Source organism: Hyperoodon ampullatus (genome assembly GCF_949752795.1).
Source record: "Hyperoodon ampullatus genome assembly, chromosome: 11".
Taxonomy (NCBI): domain Eukaryota; kingdom Metazoa; phylum Chordata; class Mammalia; order Artiodactyla; family Ziphiidae; genus Hyperoodon; species Hyperoodon ampullatus.
This window is the reverse complement of record NC_136924.1, coordinates 29,880,148-29,906,343: the sequence shown is the minus strand read 5'-3', so window position 1 is coordinate 29,906,343 and position 26,196 is coordinate 29,880,148. Positions and strand designations below refer to the sequence as shown.

At 41.2% G+C, this 26,196-nt stretch overlaps 1 protein-coding gene across 1 annotated transcript in view; it reads left to right on the top strand.

The window, feature by feature from the left end:
* Positions 1-16,015: 16,015 nt before the first annotated feature.
* The window catches only part of CRY1 (cryptochrome circadian regulator 1), a gene marked incomplete at its 5' end in the record, with an annotated part of 91,811 nt that continues 81,630 nt past the window's right edge, over positions 16,016-26,196 (top strand). The window contains one exon of the mRNA XM_079714123.1: positions 16,016-16,173. Coding sequence (XP_079570249.1) covers positions 16,016-16,173 — 158 coding nt within the window. The remainder of the gene's footprint in view (positions 16,174-26,196) is intronic.

Sequence of the window (26,196 nt, the reverse complement as noted above, 5' to 3'; positions counted from 1 at the left end):
CAGTGATAAATTACAAATCTAAAGTCAGTTACCCCGTTACACATTTCAAGTTGGAATTGGGAGGCTAATCTCTCAGCCATTCTCCTACACCCAATTATTTCAAACATCATAAATACTGTGAATACCAAATATACAGATTGTTGTTCTTAAATTTAATACAAAAGTGTTAATACTGTGGATTTGGTCTCTTGCTTGTCTATATTTAATTCTAAATCTTCCCAAGGCTAAAGTACATGAACACACTACAGTTAAGGGAACTGTTATAGCATCTCAAAATGAGTTGATGTTCCCATCCTAAGCAAGTTGCATTGATTTCTTGCCAGAGATTTCTGGCCCAAGGCAGGATCCAAATTCCAGGGTTATTTTTCTAGCACCAAAAATAGATGCGCTCGCCTTTTTAAAAGTTAGTCACTTATTCCAACTGGGGACTTTAAATCCAAATCTTTCCAAGGGAAATGGTTGGTTTTGCTGAACCCACATTAGGAGTATAAATTATACCATTGTCTAATTCTTTGAGTCTGCAACCCATCCCATCCCTCATGCTACCTCACCTATTTAAGTGGATTCAACTAGTCTTTTTACTGCTTGATTGAACTGAGCATTATTTTCAAATTTTTGTCTTCGTCTACTATCTGTTCAGTCTCTAAGTCTTACGGATGATGTAAGCAGTTCTTTCGCCCGTTTTCTATTTGTTCGTCTCTGTTTTCCTCAGACCTTAATCATAAAGATGAGATCACTAGGCAGCATTTAACCTAACTCCAGATTTTTCCTTTACTGAATGTACACAATGCCTTGCCTAACCTGTTGATTCCTTTCCTGGATTAAAAGGAGTTAAGATAAATAAATAAATACATAATTTTCTTTTTAAGAGGAGATAAGAGTGAAGAATTAAGTAGTTAAAGAATGACTGACTCTACCTGTAGCTTCCCCTTAGAGAATCTGCAGGCAGACCACACGGGCAAGACAGCATCCAAAGGGAGATCAGAAGAAGTTAGCAGGTCTACACTCAATGGAAAAATGGTGAAGAATCTGATCTCCTACCTTAATGGTTAACTGAGATTGTTTCCCCCTTTTCCCTTTAAAAATTGTCATGGCTGAGCAGAATCTTCAGAGTTGGTCTCTGGATGTGAGAGACCACCTTCTCTACAGATTGCAGGCTTTTCTGACTAAAGCACCTTTCCTTTCTACTGACACTTGTCCCTGGATTATTGGCTTTTGAGGAGAGAGCAGCTGAACTTGAGTTTGCTAATAATGATGTGTATTTACTTCAAGGAAAGACTGAGTCCCAGGAACACTTTGAGACTACCTTCTGTTTAAAGAAGGAATGGGGAAGGGGAGAGAGCATGCTCTAGGGAAGGGAAGACCATGGCCATCTGTGTGTGATGGGAGAGGAAAGAAGCTGGCTGGACGTTAAGAAGTGCGTGCCTGGGAAAGAGAGGAATCACGAATAACAATGGCCCAAGGCACAGAACCTCTGTACAGTGATTCCTGACCTCTCCACTTCCAAACCCTGTCCTCGATTTGCTATAACCTCTGCCCCCTTGAGGTGGTGGTGGTAGCGGGGGAATTGGTAGGGTCCCATCTCACTGCTCTATGGAGGTTATTTCTGACAGCCTGTTAACCCAAGGGGAACCCCTGAATGTAGATTTTGTTCCCTAGAACTTCTTTGCAGGCAGGTCTGAAAGCCACTGATAACCACTGATAACCTTTTTCCACCAGAAAATTCATTCTTGAAATGTGGCCTTTGCTGGCCTGCTTTATCTCTTTACGCCCCTAGCCTCCTTTCCCACCATTCCCTGTCTTGCCCTCTCCACTTTTCAGCATGCTTTCACTTCTGCTTTGTCTCACTGCAGGACCTTTATCCTTGTCATTTCTTCTGCCCAGCTCCCTCTCCCTCCCCTCCCCTTTAATCTTCAGGTCTTAGTTTCAATTTCACTTGGGTTAACTCCTTTCTTTATAAGTTTCCACATTCTAATGAACTTCCTGTTGGGAAGGACCCACATCTGGGTTGTGATACCTTTTCAATGTGGTCCGCCTCACAAGGCTCCACCAGGGTAAGGGCTGTGTTTGTGTTTAGTTTTATTCTTGGTGCCTAGCACATATTGGGCATATAACTAATTGTTCCACAAAAACTATTTATAATGTAGCTTTGAATTCAAATTGGAACTCTAATCTCTAAAATTGAAGAAAATAATGTATCTTGAAATTTAGCATTTGAGAAAAACAGGTTAATGAGGAGTTAAAGATTTCTAAAGATTTCACAGAGGGAGTGGATAGCAGAAGGATGCATAGTTAGATGCAGGTTATTAGTGATGGGTTGTATGGTAGGTTTATGATTACTTATTATATTATGCTTTATACCTAATATATGTTATAGAAGTCTATATGAACTAAATATGTTGTACTTAATGTATTAAATATAAAAATAATAAAGGAAACATGGAATAACATGAAAAAACAATTTCTGAAGATTTCAAATTTGACATATGTAGTGAGAAACTTTACACTGAAGTATAACATACAGAAAAGTGCCAGAGTCAGTGTACGGCTTGAGCGTTCACGTAACCAGCTCCAGATCAAACAGAACATTCCCAGCACCCCAGAAGATCCTCTTGTGTCCCCTAACAGTAGTTTCCATATTTATTCAACTTTAATTTTTAATCTGATGATACTTCATTGCTCCAAAACTTAGTGGCTTAAAACAGCTATAATCATTAATTTACTCACAAGTATGAAATTTGAGCAGGGCTTGCGATGAACAGCTGTCTCTGTACCATGTGTCAGCTTGACTACGGGCAAAGAAAACACTTGCTCACCCCTATATCACTAGTTCTAACAGGACCAGGAACATAGGAATCTACTTCAATCAGTTTTTTTGACTGACCGAATCCCACCCTGAAACCAGGCCTACATCTAGATTTTCAGTCATTTGAGCCAATATGTTTGCTTTTAAGCCAGTTTGAACTGTATTTTCTGTTGCTTACAACTATAAGATTCTTAACTGATAAGAGGGAGATTAGGTGTAAAGGGAGAATAAAGTTATCTCAGAGAAGCAAGAAGAGGGATTCAGATTACCAGGGACTGAGAAGAGACATCCGGGCTTCCCTGGTGGCGCAGTGGTTAAGAATCCACCTGCCAACGCAGGGGACACGGGTTCGAGCCCTGGTCCGGGAGGATCCCACATGCTGCAGAGCAGCTAAGCCCGTGTGCCACAACTACTGAGCCTGCGCTCTAGAGCCCACGAGCCACAACTACTGAGGCCACGTGCCACAACTACTGAAGCCTGCCGGCATAGAGCCCATGCTCCGCAACAAAAGAGGATACTGCAGTGAGAGGCCTGCTCACCACAACTAGAAAAGAGCCCCATGCACAGCAACGAAGACCCAACGCAGCCAAAAATAAATAAATATTTTTTTTAAAAAAAGAAGAGATGTCCCTAGCAGTGGAGGAGAAGCAGGGATCCTACATGCCTCTTGGTGGCAGTGCCCCAAGGAGATGGCAAGGCCTCAGAGGGATGGAGGGGTAACCTAGGGAAGTGGCTGCCTGGCCGGGGTTGGGGAAGATTCCAGCAGCAAAAAACAAACCATCATTCTGTAAGTGAAGCACAAAAATTGGTAGACAGCACCCAGATCTGAAAGGACCACATGAGAGTGACAATAGCCATCTCTGCAGAGGCCAGTATGGACAGTAGACTGAGGACCCCCAAAATGTGGGTCCTGCATGAGGCCACATAACCTTGCCATGACTCCCAGGAAGAGATATGAAAGCTCCAAGAATGACTGTGATAAATTTCCTGTCAACTTGGCAGAGTAGGAGCATGACATGAGAAATCAAGCTGATTTGTAGAAAATCATTTTTTCTGTACACATGGCTGTGTGGTCTGAGATTCATAGCAGCTAAATAAGTGTGATAAAGAGCTTGCCTGAGGCGGAATTAAGTTTTGAATACTGGAGGAAACGTGAGCATGGGAGCAGAGTGTGGGGGATTGATTGGTGGGGAGAATGCTCAGTAGGTGAATCTCTCCTTGACTGTTGGGGAAGGGAAAGTGGCTTACAAACTCTTCCACTACAAGTGTTTCTGCCATGCAAATTAGCCTATATGTGATTGTCTAATAGAGAAATGATGTCAGTGATAGGCAAAAGTTGTGTTGACTCATATGAAATTTTACCCAGTAGGTTAATGTTTTCTTCCACGAAATTTACTCCACTTTGTTCCACTAAGTAACAACAGATGAATGGCAACATAGATGCACACAGCTGAACACAGCAAGCCACAGAGAAATACAGTACTGTATAGAATACTGATGATTCATCCCATGTTTCTCTCTTGCCTTGATTTAGCCATGTCCTCGGTCTAAGAGGTGGAATTCTACCTCATTTTTGTATATTGAATTCTTGTCTTCATAAATCAATAGCCTCAACCTGTTCTTTATTTTTTTTAAAATTTTTATTAGAGTACAGTTGATTTACAATGTTGTGTTAGTTTCTGCTGTACAGCAAAGTGACTCAGTTATACATATACATATATCCACACTTTTTTAGATTCTTTTCCCATACAGGTCATTAGACTATTGTATAGAGTTCCCTGTGCTATACAGTTGGTCCTTATTAGTTAATCTATTTTATATATAGTAGTGTGTATTCAACCTGTTCTTATACCCTTTACATCAAGCTAGCTTCACTTTTTTTAAAGTAAAGCCCAATATTTAATTACTTATTTCATTTTTTAATATTTATTTATTTATTTTGGCCGGTCTTAGTTGCAGCACTCGGCATCTTCACTGCATCATGCAGGATCTTTAGTTGCAGCGTGCGGGCTCTTAGTTGCGGCATGCATGCAGGATCTAGTTCCCTGACCAAGAATGGAACCCGGGCCCTCTGCATTGGGAGCACAGAGTAATACCCACTGGACCACCAGGGAAGTCCCTAATTACTTATTTCTTTATAGGGGTTAAACTTGTCTTTTAATTGTATTTTTATTAGGATCGGGGTTTTTCTGTTGTTGTTAGTGCTGTGGTTATTAAGTTGCATACGTTTTAAGTGGTCTGGCTCAACCAAATATTTTCCATAAGACGTTGTTTTAACTGTGCTTCTTTGCAGAATGGAGATTTTCCTGAACATACATATGGATTCTTTTAGAACTGCCTGTAGTTCTTGCAGTAGCCACCAGCTGGCATCACCAGGTGGTTGCCCCAGGCAAATTTGCTTTCCAGTAATCCTGAGAGGTTGGGGTCAGGGAAGTTCCAGGTTGGGTAATGCCTGTTCCCACACCTTGCCTCTTCTCACTTGCCTCAATCTTGTCTGCTAACTATTCTTACTTAAAAATCTAGCTTTAAGGACAAAAGACTTGCTCTTCCCTCTTCTGCCTTGAGTTCATAACGCATGTCATTTATGAGTATTTTCTTTAGAGAGTTCCTACCAGAACTTTTTTGGCCTTGATTAACTTATGAAGCAACTCCTAAATCCACTTTTCTACCCTGACCCTTCTCTAAGTGCTACCATCTCAACACAGCAACCCCAGGAGTGGCTGTTTTTTTCTTTATCAAATGCTAAAGAATTGTGGAGATGAGTCCTTTAAAAGCACATTGATAGCTCTGAGTGATATGCAGCACAATTCAGTGCCATCTTTCTGCCCTTTCTTTCCATCTCCGCCCTCCTATGCTGATGTTGCAGTTATAGCAAGTACCCTCCAGGTTTCTGTCACTGTTCACTAGGTTTTCAATTTATACTTGACAACTGTTTTTCCTCTATACACTTACTTTACCACATGAACACTGTATTTATTAATTTATAGTATCTTTATTGAAGTATAATTGCTTTACAATTGTGTGTTAGTTTCTGCTTTATAATACAGTGAATCAGCTATACATATACATGTATCCCCATATCTCCTCCCTCTTGCGTCTCCCTCCCACCCTCCCTATCCCACCCCTCTAGGTGGTCACAAAGCATCGAGCTGACCTCCTTGTGCTATGGGGCTGCTTTCCACTAGCTATCTATTTTATGTTTGGTAGTATATATAAGTCCATGCCACTCTCTCACTTCGTTCCAGCATACCCTTCCCCCTCCCCGTGTCCTCAACTCCATTCTCTACATCTGCGTCTTTATTCTTGTCCTGCCCCTAAGTTCTTCAGAACCATTTTAGATTCCATATATATGTGTTAGCGTAGGGTATTTGGTTTTCTTTCTGACTTACTTCACTCTGTATAACAGACTCTAGGTCCATCCACCTCACTACAAATAACACAATTTCATTTCTTTTATGGCTGAGTAATATTCCATTGTATATATGTGCCACATCTTCTTTATCCATTCATCTGTTGATGGACACTTCAGTTGCTTCCATCTCCTGGCTATTGTAAATAGTGCTGCAATGAACATTGTGGCACATGACTCTTTTTGAATTATGGTTTTCTCAGGATATATGCCCAGTAGTGGGATTGCTGGGTTGTATGGTAGTTCTATTTTTAGTTTTTTGAGGAACTTCCATACTGTTCTCCATAGTGGCTATATCAATTTACATTCCCACCAACAGTGCAAGAGGGTTCCCTTTTCTCCACACCCTCTCCAGCATTTATTGTTTGTAGAATTTTTGATGATGGTCATTCTGACTAGTATGAGGTGATACCGCATTGTAGTTTTGATTTGCATTTCTCTCATGATTAGTGATGTTGAGCATCCTTTCATGTGTTTGTTGGCAATCTGTATACCTTCTTTGGAGAAATGTCTCTTTAGGTCTTCTGCCCATTTTTGGATTGGGTTGTTTGTTTTTTTGATATTGAGCTGCATGAGCTGCTTGTAAATTTTGGAGATTAATCCTTTGTCAGTTGCTTCATTTGCAAATATTTTCTCCCATTCTGAGGACTGTCTTTTCGTCTTGTTTATTGTGCAAAAGCTTTTACGTTTCATTAGGTCCCATTTGTTTATTTTTGTTTTTATTTCCATTTCTCTAGGAGGTGGGTCAAAAAGGATCTTGCTGTGATTTATATCATAGAGTGTTCTGCCTATGTCTTCCTCTAAGAGTTTTATAGTGTTTGGCCTTACATTTAGGTCTTTAATCCATTTGGAGTTTATTTTTGTGTATGGGGTTAGGGAGTGTTCCAATTTCATTCTTTTACATGTAGCTGTCCAGTTTTCCCAGCACCACTTATCGAGGAGGCTGTCTTTTCTCCATTGTATATTCTTGCCTCCTTTATCAAAAATAAAGTGACCATATGTGTGTGGGTTTATCTCTGGGCTTCCTATCCTGTTTCAGTGATCTATATTTCTGTTTTTGTGCCAGTACCATACTATCTTGATTACTGTAGCTTTGTAGTATAGTCTGAAGTCTGGGAGCCTGATTCCTCCAGCTCCGTTTTTCTTTCTCAAGATTGCTTTGGCTATTCAGGATCTTTTGCGTTTCCATACAAATTGTGAAATTTTTTGTTGTAGTTCTGCGAAAAATGCCATTGGTAGTTTGATAAGGATGGCACGGAATCTGTAGATTACTTTGGGTAGTATAGTCTTTTTCACAATGTTGATTTGTTCCAATCCAAGAGCATGGTATATCTCTCCATCTGTTTGTATCATCTTTAATTTCTTTCATCAGTGTCTTTTTTTTTTTTTTTTGCGGTACGCGGGCCTCTCACTGTTGTGGTCTCTCCCGTTGCGGAGCACAGGCTCCGGACGTGCAGGCTCAGCGGCCATGGCTCACGGGCCCAGCAGCTCCGCGGCATGTGGGATCTTCCCGGACCGGGGCACGAACCCGTGTCCCCTGCATCGGCAGGCGGACTCGCTACCACTGCGCCACCAGGGAAGCCCCATCAGTGTCTTATAGCACATGAAATTTCTTTCATCAGTGTCTTATTTTAAATAAATATATTGCCTTATATTGCACAATCATCTACTCCTTTGGAATCCTTTCTTCATTTCTTTAATTTTTTTTCCCCATGCAAATGGTACTTTCTACAAAAACCCTACCCAGATTCATCTTAACCAGAAATACTCAGCCTTCTCCCCATACTCTGATAGCCCTTGTCCTGCATCTATATAAAAGCACCTAAATGCCAGGGCAGTGAGAGCAGGAGAGTATGCTGGGCAACCCACAGCCTCTGGAGTTGGGAGAACTTGGGTTTGCTTCCTGCCTTTTCCACTTTTTTGTTTTGTTTCGTTTTGTTTTTGCAGTACGCGGGCCTCTCACTGTTGTGGCCTCTCCCGTTGCAGAGCACAGGCTCCGGACGCACAGGCTCAGCGGCCATGGCTCACGGGCCCAGCCACTCTGTGGCACGTGGGATCTTCCCAGACTGGGGCACAAACCCGTGTCCCCTGCATCGGCAGGCAGACTCTCAACCACTGCGCCACCAGGGAAGCCCCTTTTTTGTTTGTTTTGTTTTGTTTGCCTTTTCCACTTTAGAGGGCAAGTTATGAGGCCTTAACTACTTTGGGCCCCAGTTTTCTCATCTGTAAAATGGGACAGTGATATCTACTTTATACGGCTGTTGTGAAAATTAAATCACATACCTAAGGTTCTTAGCACAGTGCCTACTATAGTAGTTCTGTGTCTGGCACATATTAAGGACTGAATTGATCTTGGATATTATTAATATTATTTAGGGTATTTATCCATTCATTCACTCTATAAATACTGTGGGGTGTCTTACTTTCTTTGGGTTGCTATAACAAAATACCACAGACTAGATAGGTTATAAACATCAAAAATTTATCCCTCACAGTTCTAGAGGCTGGAAGTCCAAGATCAGGGTGCCAGCACAGGCTCTGGGGAAGGCCCTCTTCCCACTTGCAGACTGCCGACTTTTCACTGTGTCCTCAGGTGGTGGAAGGGGTTAGGGAGCTCCTTGGAGCCTCCTTTATAAATCACTAATCCCATTCATGACAGGGATTAAGATTTCAACATATGAATTTGGGGTCAGGGAGGGGGGAGACACACACACAAACATTCCAGCCCATAGCATGGGGCTTACTCTATAGAGTGGACTGAAATGTGTCCCCCCAAAATTCGTAAGTTGAAGCCCTGACCCCCAAAGTGTCTGTATTTGGAGGTAGGGGTAGGGTCTTCCTGGAAGTATTTAAGGTTAAATGAGGTCATAAGTATAGGGCCCTGAACCAATAGGATTAGTGTCCTTATAAGAAGAGACACCAGATAGTTCTCTCTCCCCATCTCTCCATCTCCCTCTCGCTCTCTCTTCTTGGCCTGCTTGAGGAACAGCAAGGAGGGAGTAAGTGGGAGAGTGAGAGGAATAGCGATGCAGACCAGATTCCATGGCCAGATAGCTTGTGTAAGGTCTTTGGAGTTTCTATAATAATTGGCTGGATTTTGTAGCAAGTATAACATTTTTTTCAGTCCACAAATCATGGTCCAAAAGTAACTGTCTTTATTTTTCTATAGCTAAACATAGTTTCTATCTTAAGGTCTCAGTCTGCTCACTGGTTGAAAACTGGTCTGGTCAATTCCAGATTTCCTTGGTCAATTCAGGATTTTCCTGTCATCCCAAGTTTAAAATCAATCAATTCTAAAAAAAAAAAAATCTCTTTTTCTCTGCTTCTCTCTAGGGTAGCATTTAAGTTCCCAGATATTTAAAGGACAGTGCAAAGGAGTGTTGATCTGTCATTCCTTACTTGCCAACACTGACATCTGCTGAATGTCTCATCCTGTCTGGTCCTCAGATGTCGTTATCTCACCAGGATGGCGTCTGTTGAGATGCCCACATCCCCATCTAGTCCTTGGTCACAATCTCTTGTGACATTTTGCACATGCTGTACCCTTTGGCAAAACCCCTTGGTTAACTGGTTTTCTCTTTCAGCTAACTCTAAGGAAGCCCTCTAAGGAAGAGGGGATGTCTAGAAAAATCCAGCTCTTCTCTTAGCCAGCAGGATGCTTGGCAGGGCTCCCCAGGCCCTCTCTGTCCAACAGCATCCCTCTTGGGCTTTTGGGCTGGGTCACAGTAAAGTGGTAATGGGACTTCCGTGAGGGGTCAGCCTCCAGATTTCAGATGGAAAGTTGGCACAGTCTCATCTACTCTCAGATCACTCTAAGCTTATCTAGGAATCTGGAGTTAATCCAAAAAGGGTAGGTGAGATATTATCTTCTTATTTTAGAAAAGATAGATAATTATCTTTCTCATTCCCCTCATACGGCACTCATTTTCCACTTGCCCCCTGCCAGGATACCAAAATCTGCAGATGCTCAAGTCCTTTCTATAAAATGGTGCAGTATTTGCATATAACCCACACACATCCCCCTGTATGCTTTAAACCAGCTCTAAATTACTTACAATTCAAAGTAAATGCTGTGTAAATAGAAGTAAATACAGTGTAAATTATATGTAAATAGTTGCCTGTGCACAGCAAATTCAAGTTTAGCTTTTTGAAACTTTCTGGAGTGTTTTTTTGTTTGTTTGTTTTTTTGCGGTACGCGGGCCTCTCACTGCTGTGGCCTCTCCCGTTGCGGAGCACAGGCTCCGGACACGCAGGCCTCTCACTGCTGTGGCCTCTCCCGTTGCGGAGCACAGGCTCCGGACACGCAGGCTCAGCGTCCATGGCTCACGGGCCCAGCCGCTCCGTGGCATGTGGGATCTTCCCAGACCGGGGCACGAACCCGTGTCCCCTGCATCGGCAGGCGGACTCTCCACGACTGTGCCACCAGGGAAGCCCTGGAATTTTTTTTTTTTTTTTTAATATTTTTGATCTGCAGTTGGTTGAATCTGTGGATGTGGAACCTGTGGATACGGAGAGCCAGAGAGCCTAAGAGCCTGAGGTATGTTCCTCCCCCAAGTGCCTGCGGCATCAATGGAACAACAACAAAGAAACCAAGTATACCAGAACCAGGAAGAGAAGCCCCTTCCTCCTTCAGTTTCCCTCCAGCACCCTCTACTGGCAATGTTTCACATGGTGCCAGTGGCGAAGAAGAAATCCTTACAGAGTTTAGTTCCATTAACACAGAGGAAGCACAAAAGGTGAATTTGGAGCTGAGAGGCAATAAGTTGATAACTGACATGTGGATGATGTACAGCGTTCATGTGATCAACTGGGTGTTATCACAGTCTGTAGAAGAACATTGATTGAGAGTCTGTTGGGTACTGGGCACTGTGGCATGTGCTAAGGGTATAATGAGGAATATGATAGACCAAAATATCTGCCCTCCTGGAGTCTGCATATGCGATTGGGGCAGGCATAGATTGCCTGACAATAAATAAGTAAACAACCAAAAAAATACAGATAACAATCGGTGCTATGATAAAAGTAAACAGGGGACTATAATAGAAACTAAGAAGGAGTCCTTTTTAGAATGGGCTGACAGGGGAGACCTCTCCGAGGAGGTGACAGAAATTATGAATGACTTTGAAATGGGCAAAAAAGATTACTAGGTCTCTTGTCTGGGGCACCCTTCAAGTTATTCTCTGCCTGTCATTATCTTTAAACTATTTTACAACTCTGTAAATTGTAGATAAACAATGCAATGCAAAGGAATGTTAACTATGGACATGTAAGTGGATTTTTCCTGTGAAAGTTAAATTGATTTCCCTCCCCCCAACCCTTCTGTAGAAGTGTTTTGCATATATTAAGCAAATTTACTTTTAGCATTCCTGATGGCCTACATGTATAACTGCTCTTTGGAATCTCCTTTTATTTTATTGTAACATCGTACTGGTTCCCTCATTAATTAACAAGGTTAGTGAAATCTTTGACATGTGTTCATTTTATATTCATATGAGAATGACATTAAAAAAATGACGATCCTGGGGGGAAGGCAAAATGGGTAAAGGGGGTCAACTGTATGGTGATGGATGGAAACTAAACTTTTGGTGGTGAGCACACTGTAGTATATACAGAAGTCAAAATATAACATTATACACGTGAAACTCATATAATGTTATAAACCAATGTTACTCCAATTTAAAAAAAGATCCCTAACACATTTAAATTCAATCCCCCCAAAGACTCCAGTGCTGGGGGGTTACTCAGCCAGGGACTACTAGCCTAATATTCACATCACATCAAGACTGAGGGAGCTGATCACACTGTCTACTCCTTCATTATTTGTGTGTTGATAACACATGCCTAAAATCAGCTCTACAAGACAGGGTCAAGGGAGAATACAGGCTTTCAATTTAGAGGCTGACACAGCTTTATCAAGGGTGCTCATGAAATCAAAGAGATACTGATTTTTCTAACATTGTGGGCAGTTAAAAGAACGTTTAATAGGACTCTTCATAGATATTTTTGAGCCCATGACAGGGCTGTGCTTATAGAATCCTAGAATTTTAAAGTAGTATAGCAAACTTAGAAATCTAGTTCAATCCCCCCATTTTACATATGAATTAAGCAAGCCAGGAAAGCCTAGATGACTAGCTCAAGATCATTAACTAATTAACGGCGAGCTGAGATATAACCCAGTGTCTTCCTCTTAGTCCCATACTCTTTCTACCACCAGGATGTTGGAGCCAACCAGAATTTCACAAGAGTTTCCCAGCAATGCTCCCCATCCCTTCTTTCCTTCTTCATACATATACACTCACTCTGAAAAAGAAAGGGAGTGGTGATGTCAGTGATGGTATGTGATAAGGAAAGAGCTTTGGGCTCAGAAACAGTCTTGGTTTTTCATCTGGTTTTACTACGTATTTGTATTTCTGAGCTTTAGTGTCTTCATCGGCAAAGTGGGCACAAACTATTATTAAATAATAATAAGCTGCCTTATAAGATTATTCTGAGGGTTAATAATAACCTATATTAAGTGCCTGGCATATAGTAGGTGCTCAATAAGTCATAGCTTTTATTAAATGCTTACAAAAATCTATTAAAGTAACAACCTACATGCCATAAAAAACCTTTACTCTTTGAGGAATGCACAGTTGACAGTACTGACATTTTCATAATGTTAGTACTTTCATGTGTAAATGAAAGTTATACACCCACCCACATACAGCCGTCTGTTAAAAAAAAAAAAAAATCTTTATTGAATGGACAACTGGCAAACATAAGCCAACTCCACACAAATCAATATTCTCTACCTCCCACTCTTTCACTTAGATGCTTAAAATAATTCTTATGTCTTTAGACAAAATCTGCTTAATTTTTTTCGTTTGTTTTTGTTTTAATATTTATTTATTTATTTGGCTGTGCCAGGTCTCAGTTGCGGCATGCAGGATCTTTAGTTGTGGCATGCGGAATCTTTTTTATTTTTATTTATTTTATTTTATTTTTATTTTTATTTTTTTTTTGCGGAACGTGGCCCTCTCACTGTTGTGGCTTCTCCGGTTGCGGAGCACAGGCTCCGGACGCTCAGGCTCAGTGGCCATGGCTCACGGGCCCAGATGCTCCGCGGCATGTGGGATCTTCCCGGACCAGGGCACGAACCCACGTCCCCTGCATCGGCAGGTGGACTCTCAACTACTGCGCCACCAGGGAAGCCCTGTGGGATCTTTTTTAGTTGCAGCATGCAAGCTCTTAGTTGTGGCATGCAGGATCTAGTTCCCTGACCAGGGATTGAATCCAGGCCCCCTGCATTGGGAGCACAGAGTCTTAACCACTGGACCACCAGGTTAAGTCCCAGAATCTGCTTACTTTCAAACTGCCTAAAATGAAACATGAACTAGAAACACTGTATTTTTACAAGTACAGTAGGCCCTGGAATATGAGGCAATCCAAATGAGCACACAGCTCTGTTTGCCACATCCTCTGCAAAAGTGATGGGGCCCTGGGTGTGGTAATTAACCAAGGCTCATCCCCACTGATAAAAATAACTGTTTAATACTTCATAGTGAACAACAGGTTTTCATATACTATATAATCTTAAATGTTCTTAAACTAAAAAGAAGATGCTATGCCCTCCCTACAGCAACAAAAGCAGGGTTAGGGAAGACTATCCAGACATATTGGCTCACTGGAGGACTAAATTTACATTACAGCTGTATTAGTTTGCTAGAGCTGCTGTAGTGATGTACCACAAAATGAGTGGCTTAGAACAACAGGAATTTATCGTCTCACAGTTCTGGAGGCCGGAAGTCTGAAATCAAAGTGTTGGCAGGGCCATTCTCCCTCTGAAGGCACTAGGGAAGGATCTGTTCCAGGCCACTCTCCTAGCTTCGAATAGGTCCTTGGTTTGTGACAGCATAACTCCAATCTTCACATGGCCTTCTCTCTGTGTGTGGGTCTGTGTTGCATCCAAATTTCCCCCTTTTTAAGATACCACTCATTGGATTTGGTCCCCTAATGACCTCATCTTAATTTGATCATCTGCAAAAACCTTATTTCCAAATAAGGTCACATTCACAGGTACTAGGGCTTATATGAATTTTAGTGGTACACAACTCAATCTATAACAACCACCTCAAAGGTGGTTGTAGTGAGCAGCAGATTCTAAAGAAGAGCATTTCATAGAGGGAAAAATAGAACATATAAAGGCTAAGAGACAGATTGTGAACTCTGTGAGGGCTGAGATATTTGTCTCTTTCTCCCTTGTACCTGCAGCACTTCGAACAGTGCCAGTTTCATTCAGTAAGTGATTATTGAATGAATATAAGGTCATTGCATGCCTAAGGAATGGTATGGCCTTAAGTTCATTGTCCCCAGGAAGGTAGGCAAAGGCCCTATTACGAAGAGCCCTGAAAACCACACAAAGTATAAGAAACTAGGGCTGACATGTTGACGATATTAAGGAATTCCACGGATGCCTGGCACCCGCCCCGCCAGTTACTCCTCTTGCAAGAGTACCATAACGCGAGGGCCGCAAGAAGAAGGGCGCCAGCTCTACACACTCCAAAGTAGACCTGGGTTCTCCAGCTAAAGCTGGATGGAAGCACATGGTTTGGGCTCCAAGTCTACGTGGAGCCTCCTACTTTGCTCTTTCCAACCCATCCTGACCTCACTCCCCGCCCGGCCACCCCGCCGACTCCTGGAAGACACCAGGCTGTCTCCAGGGCTCCGTGTACCCCGCGGGAGGAATCCCGGCGCGCGCTCCATTCCCCCGGCCCCGCCCTCCTTCCCACTGGAACGCAGCGAGAGCGCAAGCGCGCCTTCCAGAGCAGAGCGCGCGCTCGCGAGCTCCCCGCATACCCGTGCTCATCCGGGTCTCGGCGAACCTCAGCCAATGGTGGACGTTCACGGCCCTCGCGGGCGGGGCTAAGCCTTCCCTCACATGGGGCCTCTGCTCACAGTGGGCGCTTCCAGGCAACACCAACCAGTCAGCCGAGAACAGGGGCAGAGGCAGAATGTCTAGCGTCTGGGCGAGGATCGACGGTTTTGAGATGGAGCAGCTGTCGCCCCGTAGAAGCGACTGAAGTGCAAACAGATTCCCCAGAGCCGCTGTAGTAAACACACTTCAGAAACGTGAGGTGCCGGTGGTCACGTGGGGAGTGCCCCCTCCAATGAGGAGCCGAGGGCGGGGCCGAGGCCGCTGACGCGGCGGTGGCGGCGGAGTCACCCGGCCAGCCTCGGGACCGGTCACCGGCCGGCAACCGTCCAGCGGCCTCGACCGTCGCCTCCGTGCTCCGTCCTCACTCCTCTTTCCCGGGCCGAGAGGCAGCGTGGCCGACAGTGGCTGAATTCTCTCTCATTCCTGTCGGCGGTTCGCCTCAGGCGAGCCGTCTGCTCCTCGGGGGCCGCCTCGGTGGGGCTAGGTTTCCGTGACGAACCTCCTGGGGCTGTCCGCGCCCGCTCGGGCCGTCGTGTCGGCTCGGTTTTGTGGAACTTGCTCACCCTCCGGCGGTCCGGGGCCCTCGAAGTTATGCGTCTCGTCCAGGAGGTGGCGGCGGGTGCCGGCTCCTAAAGGCGTCACACCCGGACTCCGCTGACTGGGCAACCTCCATTCATCTTCCAGCTGCGCCGCCAGCGCCCTCTCCCTCTCCCGTCCCCTCCTCGGACTCATTTTTTCCTTCCCGCCCCTCTGCCGCGCTTTCCTCACTCCTTGGGTGCGGTGATTCTCCTGCGACCGGAGGTGTCGGTTATGAGCCGGACACCCCTGCCCTGAATTTCTCCGCGGAGGAGCTCGGCGGCACCCCGCCACCCGCCGCGTCCCCGGGATGGGGGTGAATGCTGTGCACTGGTTCCGAAAGGGGCTTCGGCTTCACGACAATCCCGCCCTGAAGGAGTGTATTCAGGGCGCCGACACCATCCGCTGCGTCTACATCCTCGACCCCTGGTTCGCCGGCTCCTCCAATGTTGGCATCAACAGGTGGCGGTGAGTCAAAATCCCGTGGGAAATTGGTTTCGCTGTTTGATGAATCAAGACTTCACATGCGATCGGCCAGACCTGAGAATTTAGACCTGGCACCGGCTTGCCTATGCCGTTTTAATTACTGCAGGTGCTTTAAGTATTAAATAGAACGGATTTAATAGTCCTCTGGCCAGAGAGTGCTGTGCTGGCAGCCTGGAACACCTTGGCCTTAAGGTGTGAGTTGCGTGGCTCTGCGCTAATGGGAACTCTTCCCCTGGATTTATGGAATGCTTAGTGCTGGAGTTAAAGAAACACCCTTCCAGTTCTCAGTGGCCCGTGGGTTGATTTCCTTGCCCTCTTTGTGGCGTTTGAAGGGATTGCGGTTTTTAATGTTTACGTTTGTGTGTGTGTAGTTAACTCATAGTATGGAGAAAATCATTCATTCAGTAGAGTCGCCTCCAAATCCGGTTTTCTTCCACCATGAGGTTGCCACAGGCAAAGCAAGGGAAACATTTCTCTTTGCTCGGCTCTCCCTCTCCACTCCTCCTTGTGGTTGACTAGACAAGCACAGTTTTTCTTTCTAGGCAATGTATAATCCTTCTAGGATTCAGAGCACTGGAAGAAATCTTAGAGAAGCTTTATGATCTTTTCCTGAAACGCCAGGCTAGAGGATTGTTAGGCCCCCTGGTGGAAATGAAACCGTTCTTTCAACAGATTATTGATCACCTACTGTATACCAGGCACTGCTTTAAACACTAGGGATACGGTAGTGAATGAAACAGATAGAATTTCTTGTCCTTTTCAAGCACATGTCCCAGAAAGCATATAGTATTTAGTGGTGATAAAGGATTTGAAGAAATAGAGATAAAAGGGATGAAAAATACAAGGGGTCGGGGTTGGAGTAGCAGTTTAAAATATGGTGATAGGGAAAAACTCAGAGAAAGTGACAGTTGAGCAAGATGATGAAGCAAGTAATGGATTACAGATACCTAGGGAAAAGTATTCCAGGGAGAAGGAACAGTAAGAGAAAAGGGCCTGAGGTGGAAATATGCTTAACCTTTGGAAGGAACAGCAGAAGAAACCAATATGGCTGGAGCAGAATAAGTGAGAGGAAAAGTAGTAGATGAAGTCAGAGATGTAATAGGGCCAGATTGAGTAGAGCTTTATAGGCAGTTGTCACGATTTGGGCTTTTACTCACAGCAAAGTGGGAATAATTGTAGGATTATGAGCAGAGAAGTGATGTGATTTGATGTAAGAATTTTAAAAAACTTCTCTGGCTGCGGTTCTGAGAACAGATTCAAATTGTGGGATGGAGGTGGACAAAAAGCAGTAAGAGCAGTTAGGAGTCCATTGCATTCATCCAGGTGAGATATGATAATGACTTGGACCATAGTGATTGTGGACGTGGCGACAAGTAGTCAAGTGCTGAGTATATTTTGAAGGCAGGATTCACAGAATTTATTGACAGATTGGATATATGGTGTGAGAGAAAGAGAAGGAATTAGGAATGATTTCAGAATTTGACTTGAGGGGCTTCCCTGGTGGCGCAGTGGTTGAGAGTCCGCCTGCCGATGCAGGGGATACGGGTTCGTGCCCCGGTCTGGGAAGATCCCACAGCCGCAGAGCGGCTGGGCCCATGAGCCATGGCTGCTTAGCTTGCATGTCTGGAGCCTGTGCTCCGCAACGGGAGAGGCCACAACAGCGAGAGGCCCGCGTACCGCAAAAAAAAAAAAAAAAAAAAAAAAAAATTGAGAAACTAGAAGGATGGAACTGCTCTTTGCTAAGTGGTCAGTTGAAGAAGCCATTGAGCGGGTGATTTGAGTTCTCTTTTGAATTTGGTTAAGTTTGAAATGTTTATTACACATCCAGGTAGAGATAGCAGATACATAGTTGGATATATCTGGAGTTAAGGACAGAGATCCAGGCAGGAGGTATAAATTAGAGAGTCATCACTTTATAGGTAACTTTTAAAGCCATTTATTAATCCATTCAGTCATTGAACAGATAGATGGCATGCATGTACTACATGTCAGACACTTTTAGGTGCAGGGCATTCAGTATAAACAAAATAGCTAAAAAATCCCTATCTTGTTGAAGCACATTCTGGTAGAGCCATGAGACTATATGAGAACATTAAGAAAATGAGTGTAGATAGAGAAGAGAGGCGGTTCAAGAACTGAGCCTTGGGTACTCAAATGTGTTGAAATTGTGGACCTGTGGAAGAACCAGCATAGGAGTTTGAGAAGGAACATCTAGGAAGATAAGAAAACCCAGAAGAGTATGGTGTCTTGGAAGCCAAGTAAAGAAGGAGAGAGAGTGTTTCAAAGAAAATGTTTTACCTTTGTCAAGTTGCTGGTCAAGTGAGATGAGGACTGAAAATTAAAAATCATATTTAGCATTTTGAGATCATTCATAATCACGACTAAAGTGGTTTCAGTACTGTCAGAGACAAAAGCCTTTTGGGAATGGCTTGAGAGAGGCTGAGAGAAGATGGGAGACAACTCATATAGATAGCACTTTTAAGAAGTTTTCCTCTAGGGGGATCAGAGAAATGGTGTAGTTCCTGGAGGAGAACATGAAGTCAAGAGAGGATTTTTTTTTTTTTAAGATGGGAGAAATTACAGCATGTTTGTGTACTGATGGGAATTATATAGCAACTCTATGTAAAACACTTTCCTTAGCAGAATTGGTGTCAAAGTTGATTCTGGAAAAAGATAATAAATGTTATATATTTTAATCTATTAATATCTTAACAATATAGTAATGATTCCCTTTTCATAAGATTGTTAGGAGGATTAAATTAGTTTAAAAATGTTAAATGCAGGCTTCCCTGGTGGCGCAGTGGTTGAGAGTCCGCCTGCCAATGCAGGGGACACGGGTTCGTGCCCGGCTCTGGGAAGATCCCACATGCCGTGGAGCGGCTGGGCCTGTGAGCCATGGCCGCTGAGCCTGCGTGTCCAGAGCCTGTGCTCCGCAATGGGAGAGGCCACAACAGTGAGAGGCCCGCGTACCGAAAAAAAAAAAAAGTTAAATGCTTAAAATGTGAGTGGTAGTAGTAAGTGCTTATTTGCTATTTGCTCTTAAATTGGAAGTCCTAGGTAAATAATATCTAGTTAAATGCCTACAGTCAGTTTCTTCTAGAGTACTTTATAAGTCTATAAAACCTAGACTATAAAATTCTGTAGATTAGGGGTTTTATATTGCTTTACTTTGTACATCCAGCAACTCACATTGTTAAATAATGAGTGAAATAAAACTCGTAAGCATAATAGGAATAGTCCCATATTTTCCTTTTTAAAAAGGATTTTTTTTAAACTACTAAATATTGCCCTTGATGAGTAACAGATAAAGATGTAAATAATGAAGAGAGACAAGACTGTTTTCTTCCACTGAAGTCTTATAAAAAGGAGGGACAGATTTTATTTAATTTGTTCTCATAGCACCAACTACAGTGCTTTTCATATAGTAGTAACTCAGTTACTGTTTGTTAATGAAGTGACTTCCAGGAGTCAATAATTTTATGTTTAAACAACTTTATTAATTTACTCATTGACAGTAGAATAAGGTGCAAATTCCTTAGCTTGGCATTCAGGCTGTCTTGTGGGTTTCTGTCTTCTTTCCTTTGTGCCGTTTCCTTTAATCAACAGTATTTCCTAGATTTTTGGATTTAACAGAAAAACAAATTTTTAAAAATTTATTTTGCCTAAGTAAATTAACAGAACTACCTTTTGATGTTGCCATCCTTTCATTTAAAGCAACTAGAGAAAGAAGAACAAACAAAACCCAAAATTATCAGAAGGGATGAAATCATAAAGATCAGAGCAGAAATAATTGAAATAGAGACTAAGAAAACAGTAGAAAAGATCAATGAAACTAAAAGCTGGTTCTTTGACAAGATAAACAAAATTAATGAACCTTTAGCCAGACTCATCAAGAAAAAAAAGGGAGAGAGCCCAAATCAATAAAATTAGAAATGAAAAAGGAGAAGTTACAATGGACACCACAGAAATACAGAGGACCATAAGAGACTACTACAAGCAACTATATGCCAATAAAATGGACAACCTGGAAGAAATGAACAAATTCTTAGTAAGGTGCAATCTCCTAAGACTGAACCAAGAAGAAATAGAAAATATGAAGAGACTAATTACAAGTACTGAAATTCAATTGGTGATTAAATAACTCCCAACAAACAAAAGTCCAGGACCAGATGGCTTCACAGGTGAATCTACCAAACATTTAGAGAAGAGTTAACACCTGTCTTTCTGAAACTATTCCAAAAAACTGCAGAGGAAGGAACACTTCCAAACTCATTCTATGAGGCCACCATCACCCTAATACCAAAATCAGAAAAAGATACCACAAAAAAAATTACAGGCCAATATCACTGATGAACATACATGCAAAAGTCCTCAGCGAAATACTAGCAAACTGAATCCAGTCGTACATTAAAAGGATCATACATCATGATCAAGTGGGATTTATCCCAGGGATGCACAGATTTTTCAGTATCCACAAATCAATCAGTATGATACACCACATCAACAAATTGAAGAATAAAATCCATATGATCATCTCTGTAGATGCAGAAAAACCTTTTGATAAAATTCAACATCCATTTATGATAAAAACTCTCCAGAAAGTGGGCATAGAGGGAACATACCTCAACATACTAAAGGCTGTATATGACAAACCCACAGCTAACATAATCAATGGTGAAAAGCTGAAAACATTTCCTCTAAGATTAGGAACAAGACAAGGATGTCCACTCTTGCCACTTTTATTCAACGTGGTTTTGGAAGTCCTAGCCACAGCGATCAGAGGGGAAAAAAGAAATAAAATGGAGCCAAATTGGAACAGAATAAGTAAAACTGTCACTGTTTGTGGATACATAGAAAATCCTGAAGATGCAACCAGAAAAATACTAGAGCTTATCAATGAATTTGGTAAAGTTGCAGGATACAAAATTAATATGCAGAAATCTGTTGCATTTCTATACAATAACAATGAAAGATCAGGAAGAGAAATTAAGAAAACAATTGAATTCACCATCACATCAAAAAGAATACAATACCTAGGAATAAATTGACCTAAGGAGGCAAAAGACCTGTACTCCAAAAACTGTAAGACCCTGATGAAAGAAATTGAAGATGACACAAACATATGGAAAGATGTACTGTATTCTTGGATTGGAAGAATCAATATTGTCAAAATGACTATACTACCCAAGTCACTCTACAGATCAAATTAATAATGGCATTTTTCACAGAACTAGAACAAAAATTTTTTTAATTCGTATGGAAACATAAAAGACTGTGAATAGCCAAAGCAATCTTGAGAAAGAAAAATGGAGCTGGAGGAATCATGCTCCCTGACTTCAGACTATACTACAAAGTGACAGTAATCAAAACAGTATGGTACTGGTACAAAAACAGAAGAATAGATCAATGGAACAGGATAGAAAGCCCATAAATAAACCCACACACCTATGGTCAATTACTCTACAATAAAGGAGGCAGTAATGTGCAATGGAGAAAAGACAGTCTCTTCAATAACTGGTGCTGAGAAGACAGGACAGCTACATGTAAAAGAATGAAATTAGAACATTCTTTAACACCATACACAAAAATAAACTCAAAATGCATTAAAGACCTAAATGTAAAATTGGATATTATAAAACTCTGAGAGGAAAACATAGGCAGAACACTCTTTGACATAAATGATAGTAATATCTTTTTGGATGTGACTCCCAGAGTAATGGAAATAAAAACAAAAATAAACAAATGGGACCTAATTAAACTTAAAAGCTTTTGTACAGCAAGGGAAACCATAAACAAAACAAAAAGACAACCTACAGAATGGGAGAAAATATTTGCAAATGATGTGACCGACAGGGAATTTATCTCTAAAATACACAAACAGCTCATACAGCTCAATATCAGAAAAAACAAACAACCCAATCAAAAAATGGGCAGAAGATCTAAATAGACATTTCTCCAAAGAAGGCATACAGATGGCCAAAAGGCACATGAAAAGATGCTCATCATTGCTAGTTATTAGATAAATGCAAATCAGAACTACAATGAGGTATCACCTCACACCAGTCAGAATGGCCATCATCAAAAATTCTACAAACAATAAATGCCGGAGAGAGTGTGGAGAAAAGGGAACCCTCCTACACTATTGGTGGGAATGTAAATTGGTACAGCCACTATGGAGAATGTATGGAGGTTCCTTAAAAAACTAAAAATAGAGCTACCATATGATCCTGCAATCCCACTCCTGGACATATATCTGGAGAAAACCATAATTCGAAAAGATACATGCATCCCAATGTCCGTAGTAGCACTATTTACAATAGCCAAGACCTGGAAACAACCTATATGTCCATTGACAGATGAATGAATAAAGAAGATGTGACACAGACACACACACACACACACACACACACACACACACACACACACACACACACACACTGGAATATTACTCAGTCATAAAAAAATGAAATAATGGCATTTGCAGCAACACGGGTGGACCTAGAAGATTATCACGCTAAGTGAAGTAAGCCCGGCAAAGACAAATATTGTATGATATCACTTATATGTGGAATCTAAAAAAAAAATTATACAAATGAGCTTATATGCAAAACAGAAATAGACCCATACACATAGAAAACAAACGTATGGTTACCAAAGGGGAAGGGGGGAGGATAAATTAGGAGTTTAGGATTAACATATATACACTACTATATATAAAATAGATAACCAACAAGGACCTACTATATGGCACAGAGAACTATACTCAATATTTTGTAATAACCTATAAGGGAAAAGAATCTGAAAAAGAACATATATATGTATGTATGTATATATATACACACAAACACACATATATATAGTTATAATTGAATCACTTTGCTGTATACCTGAAACTAACATAACATTGTAAATCAACTATACTTCAATTAAAAAAAAAGGGTGCTCCACTATTTAGACATGGGAACAATGTAAATTTCCATCAACATATGAATGGATAAAGAAGATGTGGTACACACACACACACACACACACACACACACACACACACACACACACTCATATACTGGAATATTACTCAGCCATAGAAAAGAATGAAATAAGGTCACTTGCAGCTACATGGATGGACCTAGAGGTTATCCTACAAAGCAAAGTAAGTCAGAAAGAGAAAGACAAATAACATATGATATCATTTGTATGTGGAAGCTAAAATATGACACAAATGAACTTATTTACAAAAGAGAAACAGACTCACAGACATAGATAACAGACTTGTGGTTGCCAAGGTGGAGGGGGGTGCAGGAGAGGGTTGGATTGGGAGTTTGGGAATAGCAGATACCAACTACTATATATAAAATAAAGAAGAAGGTCCTACTGTATAGCACAGGGAACAATATTCAATATCCTGTAATAAATCATAATGAAAAAAATATGAAAATAATATATATGTAACCAAATCACTTTGCTGTACACCAGAAACTAACACAACATTGTGAATCGAATATACTTCAGTTTTTAAAAAAGGGGTGCTTTAACATTAAAAAAAAGTTTGAAGGACATTGTTACAAAATAAAAGACAGTTCTTTGATTTTGAATAAATTAAGCTTTATGAAAATTCACTTTGCCCCATTTGATCTCAGACCAGTGAAAACTTTATCGTGAATTTGTCATCTTTGGATTTGAGTAATTTATAATATTTCAATTCCTTCCTTCACTTATTTCTTGTTAAAGTTATGTGACACAAAAACTTATATGTGAATGTCCATAGAGTTACTATTATTCATAATAACCAAAAGGTAGAAACAACCTAAATGTCCATCTGTTGATGAATGGCTAAACACAATATGATATATCGGTACAATGGAATATTATTCAATCATAAAAAGGAGTACTGATACATGCTACAACATGGATGGACATGAAAACATTATGCTAAGTGAGGAAGCCAGTCACAGTATCCCACATGCTGTTTGATTCTATTTATATGAAATGTCTGCAATGGGTAAGTATGTAGAGATAGAAAGTAGATTAGTGGCTTCTTCGGTCTGGTGGGGGAGGGGTTGTGGGAGTTGAGCTAAGCGGCATGGGGTTTCTTTTTGAGGTGATGAAAATGTTCTAGAAGGTGATGGTTGCACAACTTTGTGAACATACTAATAACCACTGAATTGTACATGTTGAAAAATAAGCAAAACCCCGGAACCCTACTCACCTCTTTAAGGCCCAGTCCAAATGATGCCATTTTCAATATACCTTTCTTTATCATCTTGTCTGGTTGATGAACAGTCTTGTGAGCTCTTATATCATTTTTTTGATACTGCTTATATCATCCTTAGTAATTACTTCTTTCATTTGTAAATATTGATATAGTTCTCATATATTCATTTCTCCCCTGTTTAACAGATTGCACCTCTTCTTCCTAAAGAGAAGATACCATTCATTTAATCAGAGTTCATCTGGGGTTCATATTCATGGCAGGCACTATTCTTGGTACTGGGGATACAACAATGAATAAACAGAAAAAGTCCCTGCCTTGAGAAGCTTCTAGTATAGGAAGAAAAACAGACAATAAAACAAACATGTCAGGTGGTGGTAATTGTAATGGAGAGAAATAAAGCAGAATGTGAGAACAGAGACCTAAATGAAGGAGAAAAAAGCTATGGAAGTATCTGGGGGAAGAGCCCTGTGTATTCTTCACAATGTCTAGCATCATGTCTTGTACAAAGTAGGCATTTGGTAATTATCTTTTAAATTTTCTTTGTTAAGTCTAGGATTTGGGAGAGGGGCAGTTACTTCCCTTAACTTAGATGCTAACGTGTAACAAACTCATAATTTGGAAAAATAATTTTTAACGAACAGATTACTTTTGATATTTAAACTTAAACGTTTATTACACAGTTGATGCTGTCACATGAGAGTCTCTTAATTTTCAGTAACCGAATCTATAAATGTATCCACATCCTTAGTTATTCTTCCTTCTACTGTATGACTTCAGTGAAAGAGATATTGCTTACCCTATTCAAAACCAGTATCTTTTCTCCATTGTATATTCTTGCCTCCTTTGTTGTAAATCAATTGACCATAAGTGTCTGGGTTTATTTCTGGGCTTTCTATTCTGTTCCATTGATCTATGTGTCTGTTTTGTGCCAGTACCATATTGTGTTGATTACTATAGCTTTGTAGTATCATCTGAAGTCAGGGAGCATGATTCCTCCAGCTCTGGTCTTTCTCAAGCTTTTCAGGGTCTTTTGTGTTTCCGCACAAATTTTAAAATTATTTGTTCTAGTTCTGTGAAAAATGCATTGGTATTTTGATAGGGGTTGCATTGAATCTGTAGAGTGCCTTGGGTAGTATGGTCATTTTAACGATATTGTTTCTTCCAATCCAAGAACACAGTGTATCTCTCCATCTGTTTGTGTCATCTTGAATTTCTTCCATCAGTATCTTATAGTTTTTGGAGTACAGGCCTTTTGCCTCCTTAGGTAGGTTTATTCCTAGGTATTTTATTCTTTTTGATGTGATGGTAAATTCCACTGTTTCTTTAATTTCTCTTTCTGATCTTCCTGTATTAGTGTATAGAAATGCAACAGATTTCTGTGTGTTAATTTTGTATCCTGCAACCTTACCAGATTCATTGATGGGCTCTAGTAGTTTTCTGGTGGTGTCTTTAGGATTTTCTAATTTGAAAAGATACATGCATCCCAATGTTCATAGCAGCATTGTTTACAATTGCCAAAATATGGAAGCAACCTAAGTGTCCATCAACAGCTGAATGGATAAAAATGGATAAACAAGATGTGGTGTGTGGTGTATGTATACACACACACACACACACACACACACACAATGAAATACTATACAACCATAAAAAAGAGCGAAAATTTGCCATTTCCAGCAACATGGAGAAACTTGGAGGGTATTACGTTAAGTGAAATAAGTCAGACAGAGAAAGACAAATACTGTATGATATCAGCTATATATGGAATCTAAGAAATACAACAAACTAGTGAA